The following is a 14,068-nucleotide window of genomic DNA, read 5'->3' on the forward strand; positions in this document are numbered from 1 at the left end:
CACGCAGGACAGTGGAGAGGTCCCAGTGATACACATGCTTGACCATCATGAGTCTGTAAGCTCTTAAATATGATGTTTTACTGTGATTTTAGAACATTGAATAACTATTTAAAACCAAACTTACCAGAAAATAGTAAGTACTTGAACAAACACCAGTGTGATCTTTGGTTTTTGGCCTTCACTGAAGGCAGCCACCAAAGATCAATTTGATTTCAGTTTTGTAGGGCTTTCATATTGGTTGGTTTTTATGCAGTTTATGATCCAAATAATTATTTTTTTCACCTTTAAATGCATTTTAAATTTCATGAGAACATCCTTTCATCTTCCTACAGGACACATGTGTTGCATATGATAAGGGTCTACAACGTGAACTGCATTTAACCCGCACTCTAAGTCCCATGCAAATGAGATAGCTTTCAGAGGTTAATCTCTGGCTGCAGCAGCTCCAACACTACATTTACAGAGTTACAGGATTACAGTTTATCATTACCAAGTGAGGTTTCAACACTAAGCTCACTTATCTGTTATCTGCTACTCTCCCATCACAGAGTCAATTAAATAACCTATAAATGTCAAAAATCAGTAAATCCATTTCAGAGATGCTTTTACCAAAGGCAGGTGTCTAACTCACGCTCAACCACAGAACAGAGCAGGGTATTAAAAAGAGGCTCAAATGATGTGTGTTGCCCTGTTGATACTAGGCTGCCAACAAGTGTTTAAGTCGACATGCTTTATTTTTTAAAGCTACAGTAAATATATATCAAGCAATCAGACATTGCATATAGATTGAAGCATAATACATGTTTTACATATGTTTGTATGTTTAACGTGTCGACATCTGCCTGTGTTTATGCTATTACGTGGGTCACTTCTGCAAAGCAAACGAAATGGCTCCAGCTCTTGGCAGCCGTATCTAAGACACACTGCTGCATCAGCATGTCCTCGCCACACGGGACAAACATACCGCTTGTGGGTTGATGACATGCTGATGGAGTGAGATCATCACACATTCCTGTCATCAAGAGTGTGAAGTTCCAACTAAATGTCTTATTTCACAAGCACTTTTACTCACACATGCTCTGGCATGTGCAGTGAAAAAATCTAAAAATGATTTGGTCACTGAATAATACATTGTCATATGCTTAAAACAACAAACAATGTCAGCTGGTGAAAACGCTCACATGCTCAGAGGTAAATGATAAGTTTAATCCAAAGCAGATGCTGACAGGATATATTATTGAGCCATACATTAGCCAGCTAAGACAACCATGATCCTCCAATGAGCACTGATGTTCTGTAATGACCTGTGGTGCATTTGACATCAGTAACCCCAAAGACATGATGGCATCAACACCTCAACTGCAAGGCTTTGGGCAGGTCAGTCACCTGAGTCAGTGGCAGCGCAAATATAAAAAACAGAAGATAAACAAGGGAAAGTAGACCAAAAGTAATATGAAGGAAAATCTTTGTTTCTGCTTTCAGAAAAAATATATCTGATCATCCAATCCCTTTTTCTGTATAGGGTTCAAATATCTCAAGAAACCTTTTTATTAACTTCATGCTTGGTGTATGCATCGTTAAGGGTCCATAGAAGTGCAGTGTCGAATGTAGTGCAATTTGTACACATGAAATGTTCAGTATGAATAAACTGCCCCCGCAGCCAGGAGTCCTGAAGGTGACAACTGGTGCATTATCCACATCAGCAATGACAACTGATATTCCAGTTTGCGGTTCTGCAAACTGAGTCAAGCTTCACTGAACATCGAATAAACTGGTAAACAGCCGCTTGTGCAGCAGCAGTGGTGCAGCTTCAGGATTCTTCCAGTCTTCACTTGCCGCTCAATTACTGCAGGTCACTTTTAGAGCTTTTGAAAGATAGGTGCATCCAGCCTTAACACAGGCCAATCAAAGAGTCCGTTCCAAAATGGCAGATTTAGAATGGTATGGTAGAGCTGAATCAGCCTATGGCAGTATCAAACATGCAGGTTTACATGCTGTAAACAGGTTCAACCGTTTCTTCAGATCCATTATTAATCAGAACAGTTCTTCAAGCATTTTAAAAGTCAATCTGCTTATCCACTACTTTTTGGTGATGTTGCTTGAGATTCAGCTCCACTCTGGTTTGCATATTAGCCACTGATTTGTTCATGTTACGGATAAAAATGACAACAATGAGATCAACCTACACACAGAGGGGGACGCACATATATAGAAGTCCTACCAAAATGGTTGAGTGCAGCTGGATGGAGAAGTTCCAGAGGCTGATCCTTGTTGCTCAAGCTGCCTGTTAGAGAGGAGAAAAGGAATCAGCATCTAAAATCAGGTGTGGAAAACAATTTGATCTGGCTCACAAGACAATTAAAATCGAACAACTCAGAAATACAGGAAAAACATCACATTTTATGCCACTTGTCTGAAGCTCAGGGGTAAAACAACCAACCTACCTTGAACTAGATAGTATCTTGAACTAGATAGTATCATGCTGTTACTTGTTATAAATTCACATGAATGCCACCTCAAGTCGGAACAACAACTCAGAGATTGGCAAACATTAGAATGCATGAGTTGCTGAGATCATCAATATAAACCAATGAATAATAATAATTATTTTACAATCAACTCTAAATAGTAGCTTTTAATGTAAATTTGTCAAATGTTAACACTACTGTCACTAGATAATAATATATCTATCTCTCACAAGAGCCCGACACCATAAATTTTTATGATGATCATGCATATGTTTCATCCTCCAGTCACACCCGATCATTTGTCTATACTCATGAATGCAGAGTTAATGCTTTTTTTTATTGTAATTGATAAGGACGAGAAAACTACCTCACAGCTGCATGCTTGCTTCAAGCATGTGTGCACAACATAGGTGTACTCCCGTAGTATAACAAACTGAATTACAATTCTTTCGCTGCACTGTTCTAAAACTATACAAATACTGAACCCATAGAAAAATGTCTTCAATGACTCTTATACTTGTCACTTATGTCCTTTTTAAGTCTCATGAGTTCTGCTGCATATGCTTAAAAAAAAATGTAGTGGCTGCCATGTGGCAAGGTGTCGGCCAAACTGCGTCTAGTGTTATCACTTTGCATTCAGACATGCACTGAACACACGGAGGATCTGCGGTGCATGTGTGAATGCAAAAGTCAGAGTGAGAAGCTTCGGATCATGTGCTGACTTTCTTCGCATGGCTTCCTCATATAAAGTCCTTAAAGATTCAGGAGAGTCAGATGTGAATGCACGGCAGGGGATCCCCAACTGAATTTACCACGAGCAAGTGGGGGGGATAATGATGCTTCTAACAGGTTGTGGTGATAAGAGCTGACACCTGCGTCTAGGTGTTGTAAAGAAAATCACTGTATCTCCGTGGTGGAATTAATACGTCATTTCCTGTCTTTGCCTGCTGTTGTTCTGTACACATCTGTGTGAAAAGCAAACTGCAGGGAAAGTCAGCAAACAATTCTTCAGATCTTGTCTGAAAACGGCTGTAGTCAGTTTTCAGCTGGTGCTGCTGAAGACTTACTGAAACTATACAAGTTTGAAAATGTAAAAGAAAAACTCTGGGGAGTGTGGAGTCAGAAAGAAGTGGGCTCGCCAGACTTCTGTAGGCTGCTCCTAATCTCTGCTCGAGGTAATGGGCTACACAACTAGCCCAACTCTTTCCAAAATCAACTCTTGAGGGCTGAGCTGCTTTGTGGGTAATGCAGGTGCCAGGGTTTCACAAGGGAGAAGAATGTATGAAATTTAAAAGCATGTTTCTCTGTTTCAGCTGCATTGATTTCAGTTTCTTGAACCACCTTTCTCATGCCTTTACGGTCCTGAATTTAAGCTCTTTCAATGCATGAGTCTCTGCAATGACTATGCAAACTTGCTGTAACATTTCTGCTTCCACCTGCAAACAGCTGGGCTGAACTTGAAGCAATTACTCAGCCTCCATCAGTTTATCACTGAGATTGGCAGCTTGTATGAATGGTGGGGTCAGTAATCCTACAATTGCCACCACATTCAGGAAGCAGACTCTTACAGTGACATGTATCAAACTTTGCCTGCACTCAGTGGGTGTGGGGTGGGGCAGACACAGCTGGATGTATTCAGAGTTCACTTATGGATGTGTCCTAGACACGTAATATACTTTTTTAATCAAAAGCTTATGAGCCTTTTTTCAAAGAAAAGAACAAACCAAACTAAAATCTCAGAGTGAGTGTGGTTGTGTGTATCTCTAATACAAATAGAAATCTCCCTCAGCAAAATCCTCGAACCAGTGGAGACAGACAAAAAGAAGAAAGAAATCTTAGTGGGGGAATAAAGGAAAATGTGAGAGGAGACCATGAGACCATGTGCTCTGTCACACATGAATGAGCAGCAGCACATGACATACCCACAACTACTATGAATTTTGTTTTTCTGGGTTGCTAGGCACTATTTTCAGCCTAAGCAGACTGCTCCATGATTAATACATGACAGAGGGAGGGGTTGAATTAAATATTCATATTGCACACACAAAACACACGCCAAATGCATTTCTCGAATTTCATGTTCCAGGCAAAGCCTTCATTCTTTATGTCTTTAGCAAAAGTGTAGATGCTAACAAACAAAGTGACACCAGAAAACCAGAGAGAAACAAACAAAGAGGAGAGGAGATTTTGTATTGACAGAGCATTATGAGGATGGATACAGTGTGTGTGTGTGTGTGTGTGTGTGTGTGTGTGTGTCAGTAGGGTGGCAGTGGCAGATGGTAGAAAGACGACACCAGAGCTTGATGGGCGAAGGACAGGCCAAGTAATCACACACTGAAAGACACACAAATGAAATGTTGAAAGTGTAAGTGAGTATACACTGATATACTACCTCATTTTTAGTTTTACTCTGTGGTCCCTTTTCTCAAAATACTGGTGTCATGACAAGCAAGGAGGAGAGAGTGTGTGTGCGCTCGTGCGTGTGCATGTGTGTGTGTGTGACGTACATGCAAAAACTGAAGGAAGAATGTATATAATTGTAAACAAACATATGTCATGGAGACCAGGTGGGTTTACACACTGTTTGCCTGTGACTACAGAGCAGAGAGCAGAGAATTACCTCTTACACCTTGGGAGGAAGACGGGTCAAGTGCTTGCGACCTTAACACACAGTGATGCCAGAAAAATCTCCACGGAAACCACCACAAGCAAACATGCAGAGAGCAAGAGAGCGAGCGGGCGAGCGAGCGAGAGAGAGAGAGAGAGACTCTTCAACAAACATATTTGTCTTTTATAACATTGAAAATAACTGCTATTAACAGCAGCCACAATGTAAGCTGATTGAAATTAAGGACTTTGCTGTTCACAAGGAGGCAGATGAATGCTGAATAATCCCTGTCCAACAAGTGAGATAGCCAGGCTGAGTAATACATACATTAAATCAAAACGTAAATACAGGTTAGCACAGCTTTGGTGCTCACTTTCCTTAATTTACATGAAGATATACAGCTGTTAAAAACAAGTATATCACCTCATGGGGCTAAAACATGTTCATTAACCAATGAAATGAGTGAGGAAACACTTAAATTAAGCACAACTCATTGAATTGATCATTTATTCATGTAAGTCTTTTATCAGGCAAAGATTCCGAATCTGTTCAGCAACCTGTTCCAGATTCAAATGTGATGAACCCTGAACTGCACCAAAATCTTAAGGATTCTTTCCTGACCCTTATCACATATTTCCACCAAGTTTCATTGTAATCCATCAAGGGGTTTTTGTGTAATGCTGCTAACTAAGAGACAAACAAACAAACAAACTAGGGTGCTCAGAGATCACATACCTCCACCAAGACTAACATCATTTAAAAGAAAGTAAAACAAAATTCTGCCTGTTTATCCCAATCCACTTCAGTTCATCCTTCTGTTGTGTTCCACCCCTCCTCAAAATTTCATGAAAATCAGTTCAGCAGTTTTAGAGTAGTAATCCTGCTCATAAACAAACACAAACTAAAGGTAATGAAAGAACAACCTCCTTGGCAGAGGTACGATTGATTGATTAGCTTTAAAAAGAATAGTTCGACATTTTCCCAGACTTAGACGAGAACATTGATGACAGGCTGGCAACAGCGCTCTGTTAGCTTAGCATAGCATAAAGAATGGAAATAGTGGTAAACAGCTCATCTAGTAAGAGATTCTGCATAAACAGCAATTCATTTGTACAAGAATCTATATTTAGAATTCTGTCCAACGATCGGTCTGATATTTCCAACTTCACTCCTGAACTCTTTCCTTCCAACACCAGCTGTAATGGATAGGGTGCCTGTATGCACAGTCCAGTCTGCAGTCTGCCCACTGTGTGTATCGCCACACATTTGTCTGCAAAGCACTCTTGTCCACTTTAAACAAGGCACTTATCCATCCTTTCTAAACCATGTCACTGTTGTCTCTGAGATTGAGTGAATCGTTGTCCTCTCTACTGTACAACTATTATCTGAAGTTGAGGGTGAGAGGTTCACTGCCTCTTACAGCTCATTCTGTGGTCCAAGCATCAGCTCTGCTGTAGACTATTGCAGAGCCCATGAATGGAGAGACGGGCACTTGAAGTGGCGTGGAGTTTTAGTGGGAAATCAAACCATGACACAAGGTCTGTTGGATGCTTTATGGTAACCACGCTTTTTGTGGAAGTAAAACAAAATGCTTGTAGAGCATAACATCTAACAGACTATTATTACAGTGTAGAGAGGTGTAGAGCACAGTTCCAATGGAGGACACTATGATGTTGGCCGTGAGTCATTTGGACTACTTGATGGATATTTTAATGCGCTGACCTACGTGACCTGTGCCATATGCGTCAGCAAAAGTTACAAATATTCCCCAGTGACATAAATGAATATACCAAGGACTAGTAAAAAATACATATATTATATGCTAAGAAAAAGTACATTTATATCTCCAAGCCTTGGGAGGATAGTGATTTACTCTTTCTGCATGTGTCAAATCCCATTTGTAAAAACCTGGATATGTCGACAGACTTCCTCGTGGATAGACATACGTGATCACCACATGGAAAAGGAAGGTGGGGGGGTGCCTAGTTACCGATGGCTGGCAAGAAGACAAGTTGGCTCAGACGCTAGCAGGAAACAGGAGTGCCTGGTTCAGTGAATACACACCTGGTGTACAATGAAGAGCAGGACCCTTTAACAATACTAAAAGAAAACATGTGATCATTCATCGAAAAGCACAGGGTAATTGAACGTGTACACAAGCACACCTTCCCTCCTGCCCATGAAGATGCAAGGTCATCTTGTTGTAGGCCACCTTCACCTCCACTTGACCAGCAGCTTCCACAATGGTGTGCCAGCCACGCCAACCTGTCTCATCCACTACAACTCAGTCTGGTGTATTCTGAGCCCTCGATATCAGCCTCAGAACTCTGCCAACTGTGCCATCCTGTCTGCCGAGGCTCCACCAAAACTGCCCTTCTGCTACAACCAAACTCTGAGCCAGTGTAAGAGTGTGCCAGCCACACCAACCTGTCACTGCCGCCCTAAACCACGAGATAATCTGGTGGGGAGCCAATTTATGAGGAGATTCATTCCAATATGTGCTTTTAACAGATCAACTGCAATATCTTGTGAACATTTGTAAGGTGGGAGTTTCCTCATTGAGATTTAATCTGCACTTTTGTAATGATCCATAAGCATTTTTTTTTGGATGCTGTGTCATGGACTCATGAACATAACAACAAGTCATCCAAAACTGGTTTGTAGTTTTGCTTATTATGTCACTGTACCTTCAAAACCTCTAGAACAACACTGCAGGTGCCAGGCTGTAAAATACATGTTGCTCTGTAAATAAGTCAAACTTTTATGAGCAACTGAAAAATCTCAGCAGCTGGGCTTAAAGCTACAGTACATTTAAAAAAAAATAGAGGAAATAGAGAAAAAGAATAAGAGAAGAGTACAACTTCAAGACCACTCCCTCACTTTTTGCTGAGCTCTAAACCAGTCTCCAAAGCCCCTCCCGGCACCGGTGCAGAGCACAAGCAGGATAGTAACCATGGCTACAGAAGAGGCCATCAGAAACAACATGGAGACGGGCATTGCAGGATAGTTTCAGCAACTCTGCAAATGCAAACCATTTCCACCAAACATTAGTAAGAGTTATAATCAAAAGCTATAAAATCACAGTAACATGATGCTGGTTTAGAAAATTTTGCATCAGGTTTTTCAAAATTGCATTATAAGCTGTAGGTGGAGCCAGAGTAGAAAGACACCTGACTCATGTCAGAAGCAACTGTTATTATATTTTTGTAAATGGCCCCTACTGTAGCTTTAATCAACATTAAACTTTGGTTGAACAGCAACTCAGACAAACATCTACTGTATCTGTTTGTTGATCATTTGTCAGAGTCTGTTTGCAGCACTTGGACAATACACTTTCTCACCACTGCCTTCAACCACTCGTTGGTGTTGCGGCCATGTTTACCAACTTCCTCTGGGCATACTGAACCTACAAGAGAAACCACAAGCCTTTGACTTTATTTTAACTGCAGGACGTTTGAAGGTTTGCGTCTGTGTTGACACGTGTGTGTGTCTCTGTCGGTGTACTGTTGTATATTTATGTATGACTCAGTAGGTTTGAAGGAGACAAAGAAGACAGCCCTATAACCCATAAGTGCTGAACAAAAAACTAAATGTTTTTTATCTCCAAACTATATTTAACTCTCATCTTAAAAAAAGTTAAACTGAAAACAAATAAAGACCTTTCATTTACTGATGTACATAGATACAAAAAGGTTTTTTCTTCCTTGTCAAGCTGAATGTGACATGATATATATATATATAGAAATCAAGCCATGTGGTCTTAGGCCATTAGGCCAGGAACACAAGTAAGTCCACAGGGAGACAGAGGATCCCTGTGATACCTAAGTGTGTGTGTGTGTGTGCGTGCAACTTTACACTGCTGAAAGGGCTTAAAGTGTCCTAATAGGGAGGGAGACATCTGTATAGGAGTAGACGGGTCACTTGGTAGAGAGAAGGGCCTTTCTGTTTGTAAGAGCATTACACATGTGGACATCACATGGTAGATTAGACTTTCTAGTTATGCAATAGGTCAAAATATTGTAATATATACGTATGTAAGACTACAATAAACACATTAACATCTCTCAGGCGAGGTACAGTGTGTCTGTGTGCTCAAGGCTGTACATCCACAGTAGAAGAGAAACAATTTTTAAAAGGACTGAGAACATCTGCGAGCTATCTGTTTCCATCAGTATTTACACTGAGTGCTCAGGCCGACAGCATTGTGATTTCAGTTCTAGTGATTCATTGAAGTAAAACAAAAGTTAATAAACATGCAAATCCAGACATTTAATGCCAGAGAAACCACGCTTTACATTCATGGAAAGTTCCAGTGAAGACAAATCAGAACATTTCAACTGTAATATCACACACATTTGTTTGTTTTTGCCATGAGCTTGGACCAAATCAGTGATTTCTTGAGGCTGTGGTTTCAGACATTATTCATGAGTTATTCATTATTCATGAGTATATATATATATATATATAAGGATATATATTTTGTATTTTAAAGCACCTTGTAACTGTATTAGGAAAGTTGCTATATAAATATAGTTTAATAATATTTATATGGCAGTGTGACCTCGGCTCATATTGTACAAAATGAAAAGTAAATGGCTTATTCCTCAGGGAGGACCTACCATCAAATCCATGATTGTGTGACTCACTTCTTCTTTTATCTAATCTGATTCCATTCACTGAGTTTTACCTTGCATAAAAATAAGTGTGCATATGTAAAAGCAATGGTGAGACAAGAAAAGACTGAACATGGGAACTAGCTACACCACCTGGCTGTAAAGCACCAGAGTTAATTACACCTTTTGTGTCTAACAGTCTGTTTCCACATAAACTGCCTTTGCTGTGTGTGTCGAGGCCTGGAATAGGGTGTGATTCCCTGCATGCCCATTCCTGTTGAATCATGGTAAGTGTGTGTTACAGCAACAAGCATTAAGGAGCACTGTTTGTGTGTGTGCATGTGTGTTGCCAAGTCCTGAGATAAGTTTGTGTCCCTCTATGGGCCGTGCGTGGACATGTACACAGATGAGGTGAGAAAGGCCCAAGGGGAGGTTGTGCTGTTATGCAGTTATCTTATTTGTCCATTAATTCCAGATGATTGATATATGGCCACTAGGAGGCAGGGTCCAAATGTCTGCACAATGTTCAATTAATCAAATTAAACACATTCAAAAAAATGTCAATTGCATAAATCTTGTATAAAGGCTGGGCGATGAAACAACAGTCAATAATTAGTACAAGATCATTTTCATCAATAGCAATATAAATGAAGTCCCACATAGATCAATATAGTTCTTATGCATTGTAGAAGCACAGCGGGGAGGTACCACACATGATTACCTCAGTTTACATCAGTTTAAAAAAAAAAAGCTGTGTTCTTGCAAAAAGACGGGCTTAAACCCTTAACCATTTCTCAGTCATTAAACTTTAAAGAAACAATTATGTGAGATTTAGCATGAAATAATTGTTGGCTATAATGTAGTGTGATTTTCATTTCACTCAGCTTCAGTGAACCTCTCAGTTCTTGATCTCCCTCTCACCTCAAAACAAACACAAGGTACCACGTTTACTACTGTATGCAGGACCAAGATGTATGCAAGATTCCCATATCAGAATGAGTTGTCCCAGTGTCCCACAGCCTCAGGTGCTGTTGATGGGGGTGTAAGGTTACGGGTTGGGGTGGCAGAGTTCACATCTTCCAAGAATAGTGTGTATGTTGTGACCAGTCACATGGAAAAGACCCAAATAAATGAAAGCAGCAGTAGGCGGCCCTGAGGCTGCTGCTCTACAGTCAGGGTGGGAACTCAGGCTGGAAAGAAATCTACTTTTTTAGTGCTTTATGGTTGCATTTCAATTAAAATCAATCAATCTCTCCCACTGTCACTTGCAGCATGTGTTTGTTTTCCTCTCAAATTCACTGATGATCTAAATTTGAGATGGAAAGGAAAGAAAAAATGGAAGCTGCTAACATCACTGGAGTTCAGCAGCTGAAAGCCTCCTTTTCCTTGTCTATGTTTTTCAACATCTGTCTCTCCATCCGCCAGAATGTGTCCAATCAGCGGTTGTCCCACACTAATAAAACGCATCCAGAGGGAAGAAGAAAAAGCTTCAAAGGCATTCCTCCAGTCGATATGGGAGCCTCCACAAATCCCCTGGCTCCCTCCTATCTCCATTTCCAGTACAAATCACAACTGTGTGTGAAACCCCCTCACACCTCATCATCACACTCCTCTCTCCTAAATCAACTCTCTCTTCAGTCATCTCAGCCAAATTTCCCTTACCACTAAAGCTGCACTGTACATCTCTAGGAGGACCTAAAAAATGATTTTAGAAACACACTGTTCCACTTCTAGATTTTTTAGGCAAGGGTTGAGATTTTTCTTTAACACATATCTAGACAAAGATTTGCCACACTAATTGTATTAGTTTATAATACATCAATATAGAATAGTATATTCACAAATACTGTGAGTGGTGGGCATAACTGGCTGGCACAAGAATACCTGAAAAGTTAATTTGAAATAATCATGGAAGAGACAAGCCAAATTCTCCAGCTACATCTGGAGAATTTGTTGACTAGTTGGCGTTTACATGTTTAGCGAGCTTAATGACCTTGAGCCATTGACACACACAGCTCCACTTTCTCCCACTCAAGAAAAGAAGCCAGAATATGCACAGTTACAAACACTGCCTTCTTGTGCATTTGGAGCCCAAATCTGCACAGGAGCTAACAGGGGACAGGGATGCGTATTAAGGTCCCACCCATACAGGCTTTCGACAAATCTAGAGTCAGTCTCAGCTGTCAATCAAGATGTTTTAGCAGCTTATATAGCTTTACATAAATAATTAAAGCCAAACTTAATGGAAATTAAAAATGAACACTTCAATGTGATGAGAATACCTAAAATCTCAGAATCTATTTTTGTAAAACATTTATTTGGTTTGTACTTTCAGTTTTTAGTTTGGCCAATGTCCCATCTGCCAACATGGAGGAGGCAGGATTAATGACCTAAACTGTAGGCAGTCTGTGGTTTGTCCTGGTTCAGTGTGACTTGCATCCTGCGAATTCCACCTTCTTTTAGATGGCTGGTATTGGCCCACTTAACACCATGCCTTTGAAAAAACTAAAAGCTAACAAAATTTCCCATTCCACAATTAATCAAATATTTTCAGTTAAAACAACAATATTAGACCAAGACGTGCATTTTAAACCTGATATCAGCTCAGAGCAGGAGTCTGCAAACAGAGGATACACAGCGTCCTAATCAAGCCCCATTAGAATAACACAGTTGTTCACTGATCACAATTAATGAAAGTAAACTGTATTAAACTATGTAAGACCCTGCACCCACAGGAAAAGATGTACACAAAATAAAGGAAATGCTCTCACAGTGACATCATGTTATAACTAAAAACATCACAGTAAGTCTTCAAAATGTCAAGATGTGTTTTAAAACAATAGCAGTACCTGATATAATAAATTAATATTTCATAAGGAAAACAAGGGCCTGTGTGGCAGTCAGGAAGTGCTCGTACATTCCTAGAAGGATGAATAACAGGTGCAGCGCTGAGACCAGTGGGTCAGCAGAAATAATCCAAACACATCACCCATTCAGTGCACAAGAAATAAATCCCACAGAAGTGGGCGTAGGTGTATGTCGGCAATCTCAAATTATCTAAAAAAAGTAGTTTTTTTGAAAAATAAAGGAGGTAACAGAGGATGTGAAATAATACAGCTGGCTAGAAAGAGGAAAAAGGAGACTCAATATAACACTGAAAGGTAGCACAGGCTATAAAACTAAGAGCAACCTTTTAAAAGATGAATATGAAGCAGAACATTTTTTATACAATAAGCCAGTACATTCCCAGTAATTAGGAAGGAATTTCTTACATGTGGCTCCCTCTGACGTCAATCCTGTACCTTCCCAGAGTTTGCTTTCCCTTACCCCAGTGCTGTGAATGTTTAGTGTTAGGCTGCTTTTGGCAGAGCTCCTGGACTTGGGTGCTAGGAGGGGTTTAGAGGGAAGGGTGGGGTTTCTATGCTTGTTTAAAAAGCAAGCAAGGATGAGCATGGTAACCTCAGTTCAAGCACTTTCACTCTCCTGCACTCCTGCAGTATATGTCTGCATTTGCCTCATCAGTGGAATTGAGAGGGCCGATGCTTTGATGACATTTGAATGTTGTCATCAAGTTCTGGGTTGGACTGGTGTGGTCTAATAGATCAGCTGGCACATTAAACACTGAGTTCATTGCAATGAATATCTGATATTTATCAGAATTTGAGTTACTAGCGCAGTGCCTGTTTGGAATGGGTCGTTCTCTTGTCCTTTGTTAATACTCCAGACCTACTTCAGAATTGTTCCTTGTCATGAATGAGTCCTCCTAAAACAGTTCTACAATAAACAAAACTTGATTTTGTGTGCTGGACCCTGTGTGCTTTTTATAAACAGTCTATGGTGCAGAGTGAAGTTCATTCTACCTGGTTTGTTTGCAATGAAGATTTCATATTCAGTGTTTTTCAAAAATGTGTGTGGCTTATTTTTAAGTTTGAGTGTTTTTTTTTTTTATGGATAGCATGCCAGCTTTTTCTGTTAAGCAACTGACACCATCTTCTGACTCAAGCTCACAACATTTCAAAATAAAGCTCTAATTCCCGCTATATAAAGCATTACAGCAACAAAACAAACACAGTGCTTTTACTTTGAAGACAAATAGCCAAACGGGAAGTGATTCTGTAAATGTTGTTGCCATGAGGGTACCCATCTCGGATCAGTCCATGTGTTTTATCTCAATGTGATATGGTTCAATAAATAATACAAATCATTAAAATGATATGGTGCCAACATGCGGGTTGACCAATTTGCTGACCACAAATGTAGTTTGTCAGGAAACATGGAAGAGAACAGGTTAAACTTCGTCCACAGACTAAAGGCCAATGCCCCGCCCAGTATGACTGTTAAAGAGCAATGTTTTCCTGTTTATTTAAATGTTATTAATA

General features: G+C 40.1%; 1 protein-coding gene across 3 annotated transcripts in view; it reads right to left on the reverse strand.

The window, feature by feature from the left end:
* The window catches only part of hdac4 (histone deacetylase 4), a 125,208-nt gene that overhangs the window by 77,777 nt on the left and 33,363 nt on the right, over positions 1 to 14,068 (reverse strand). For 2 of the 3 annotated variants that reach the window (XM_069532742.1, XM_069532741.1), the window contains exon 3: positions 2,222 to 2,284. In XM_069532742.1, coding sequence (XP_069388843.1) covers positions 2,222 to 2,284 — 63 coding nt within the window. Of the gene's footprint in view, positions 1 to 2,204; positions 2,285 to 14,068 lie in introns of all 3 variants that reach the window. The other variant, XM_069532743.1, reaches the window with a different exon arrangement.

Source organism: Paralichthys olivaceus, chromosome 10 (genome assembly GCF_024713975.1).
Source record: "Paralichthys olivaceus isolate ysfri-2021 chromosome 10, ASM2471397v2, whole genome shotgun sequence".
NCBI lineage: Eukaryota > Metazoa > Chordata > Actinopteri > Pleuronectiformes > Paralichthyidae > Paralichthys > Paralichthys olivaceus.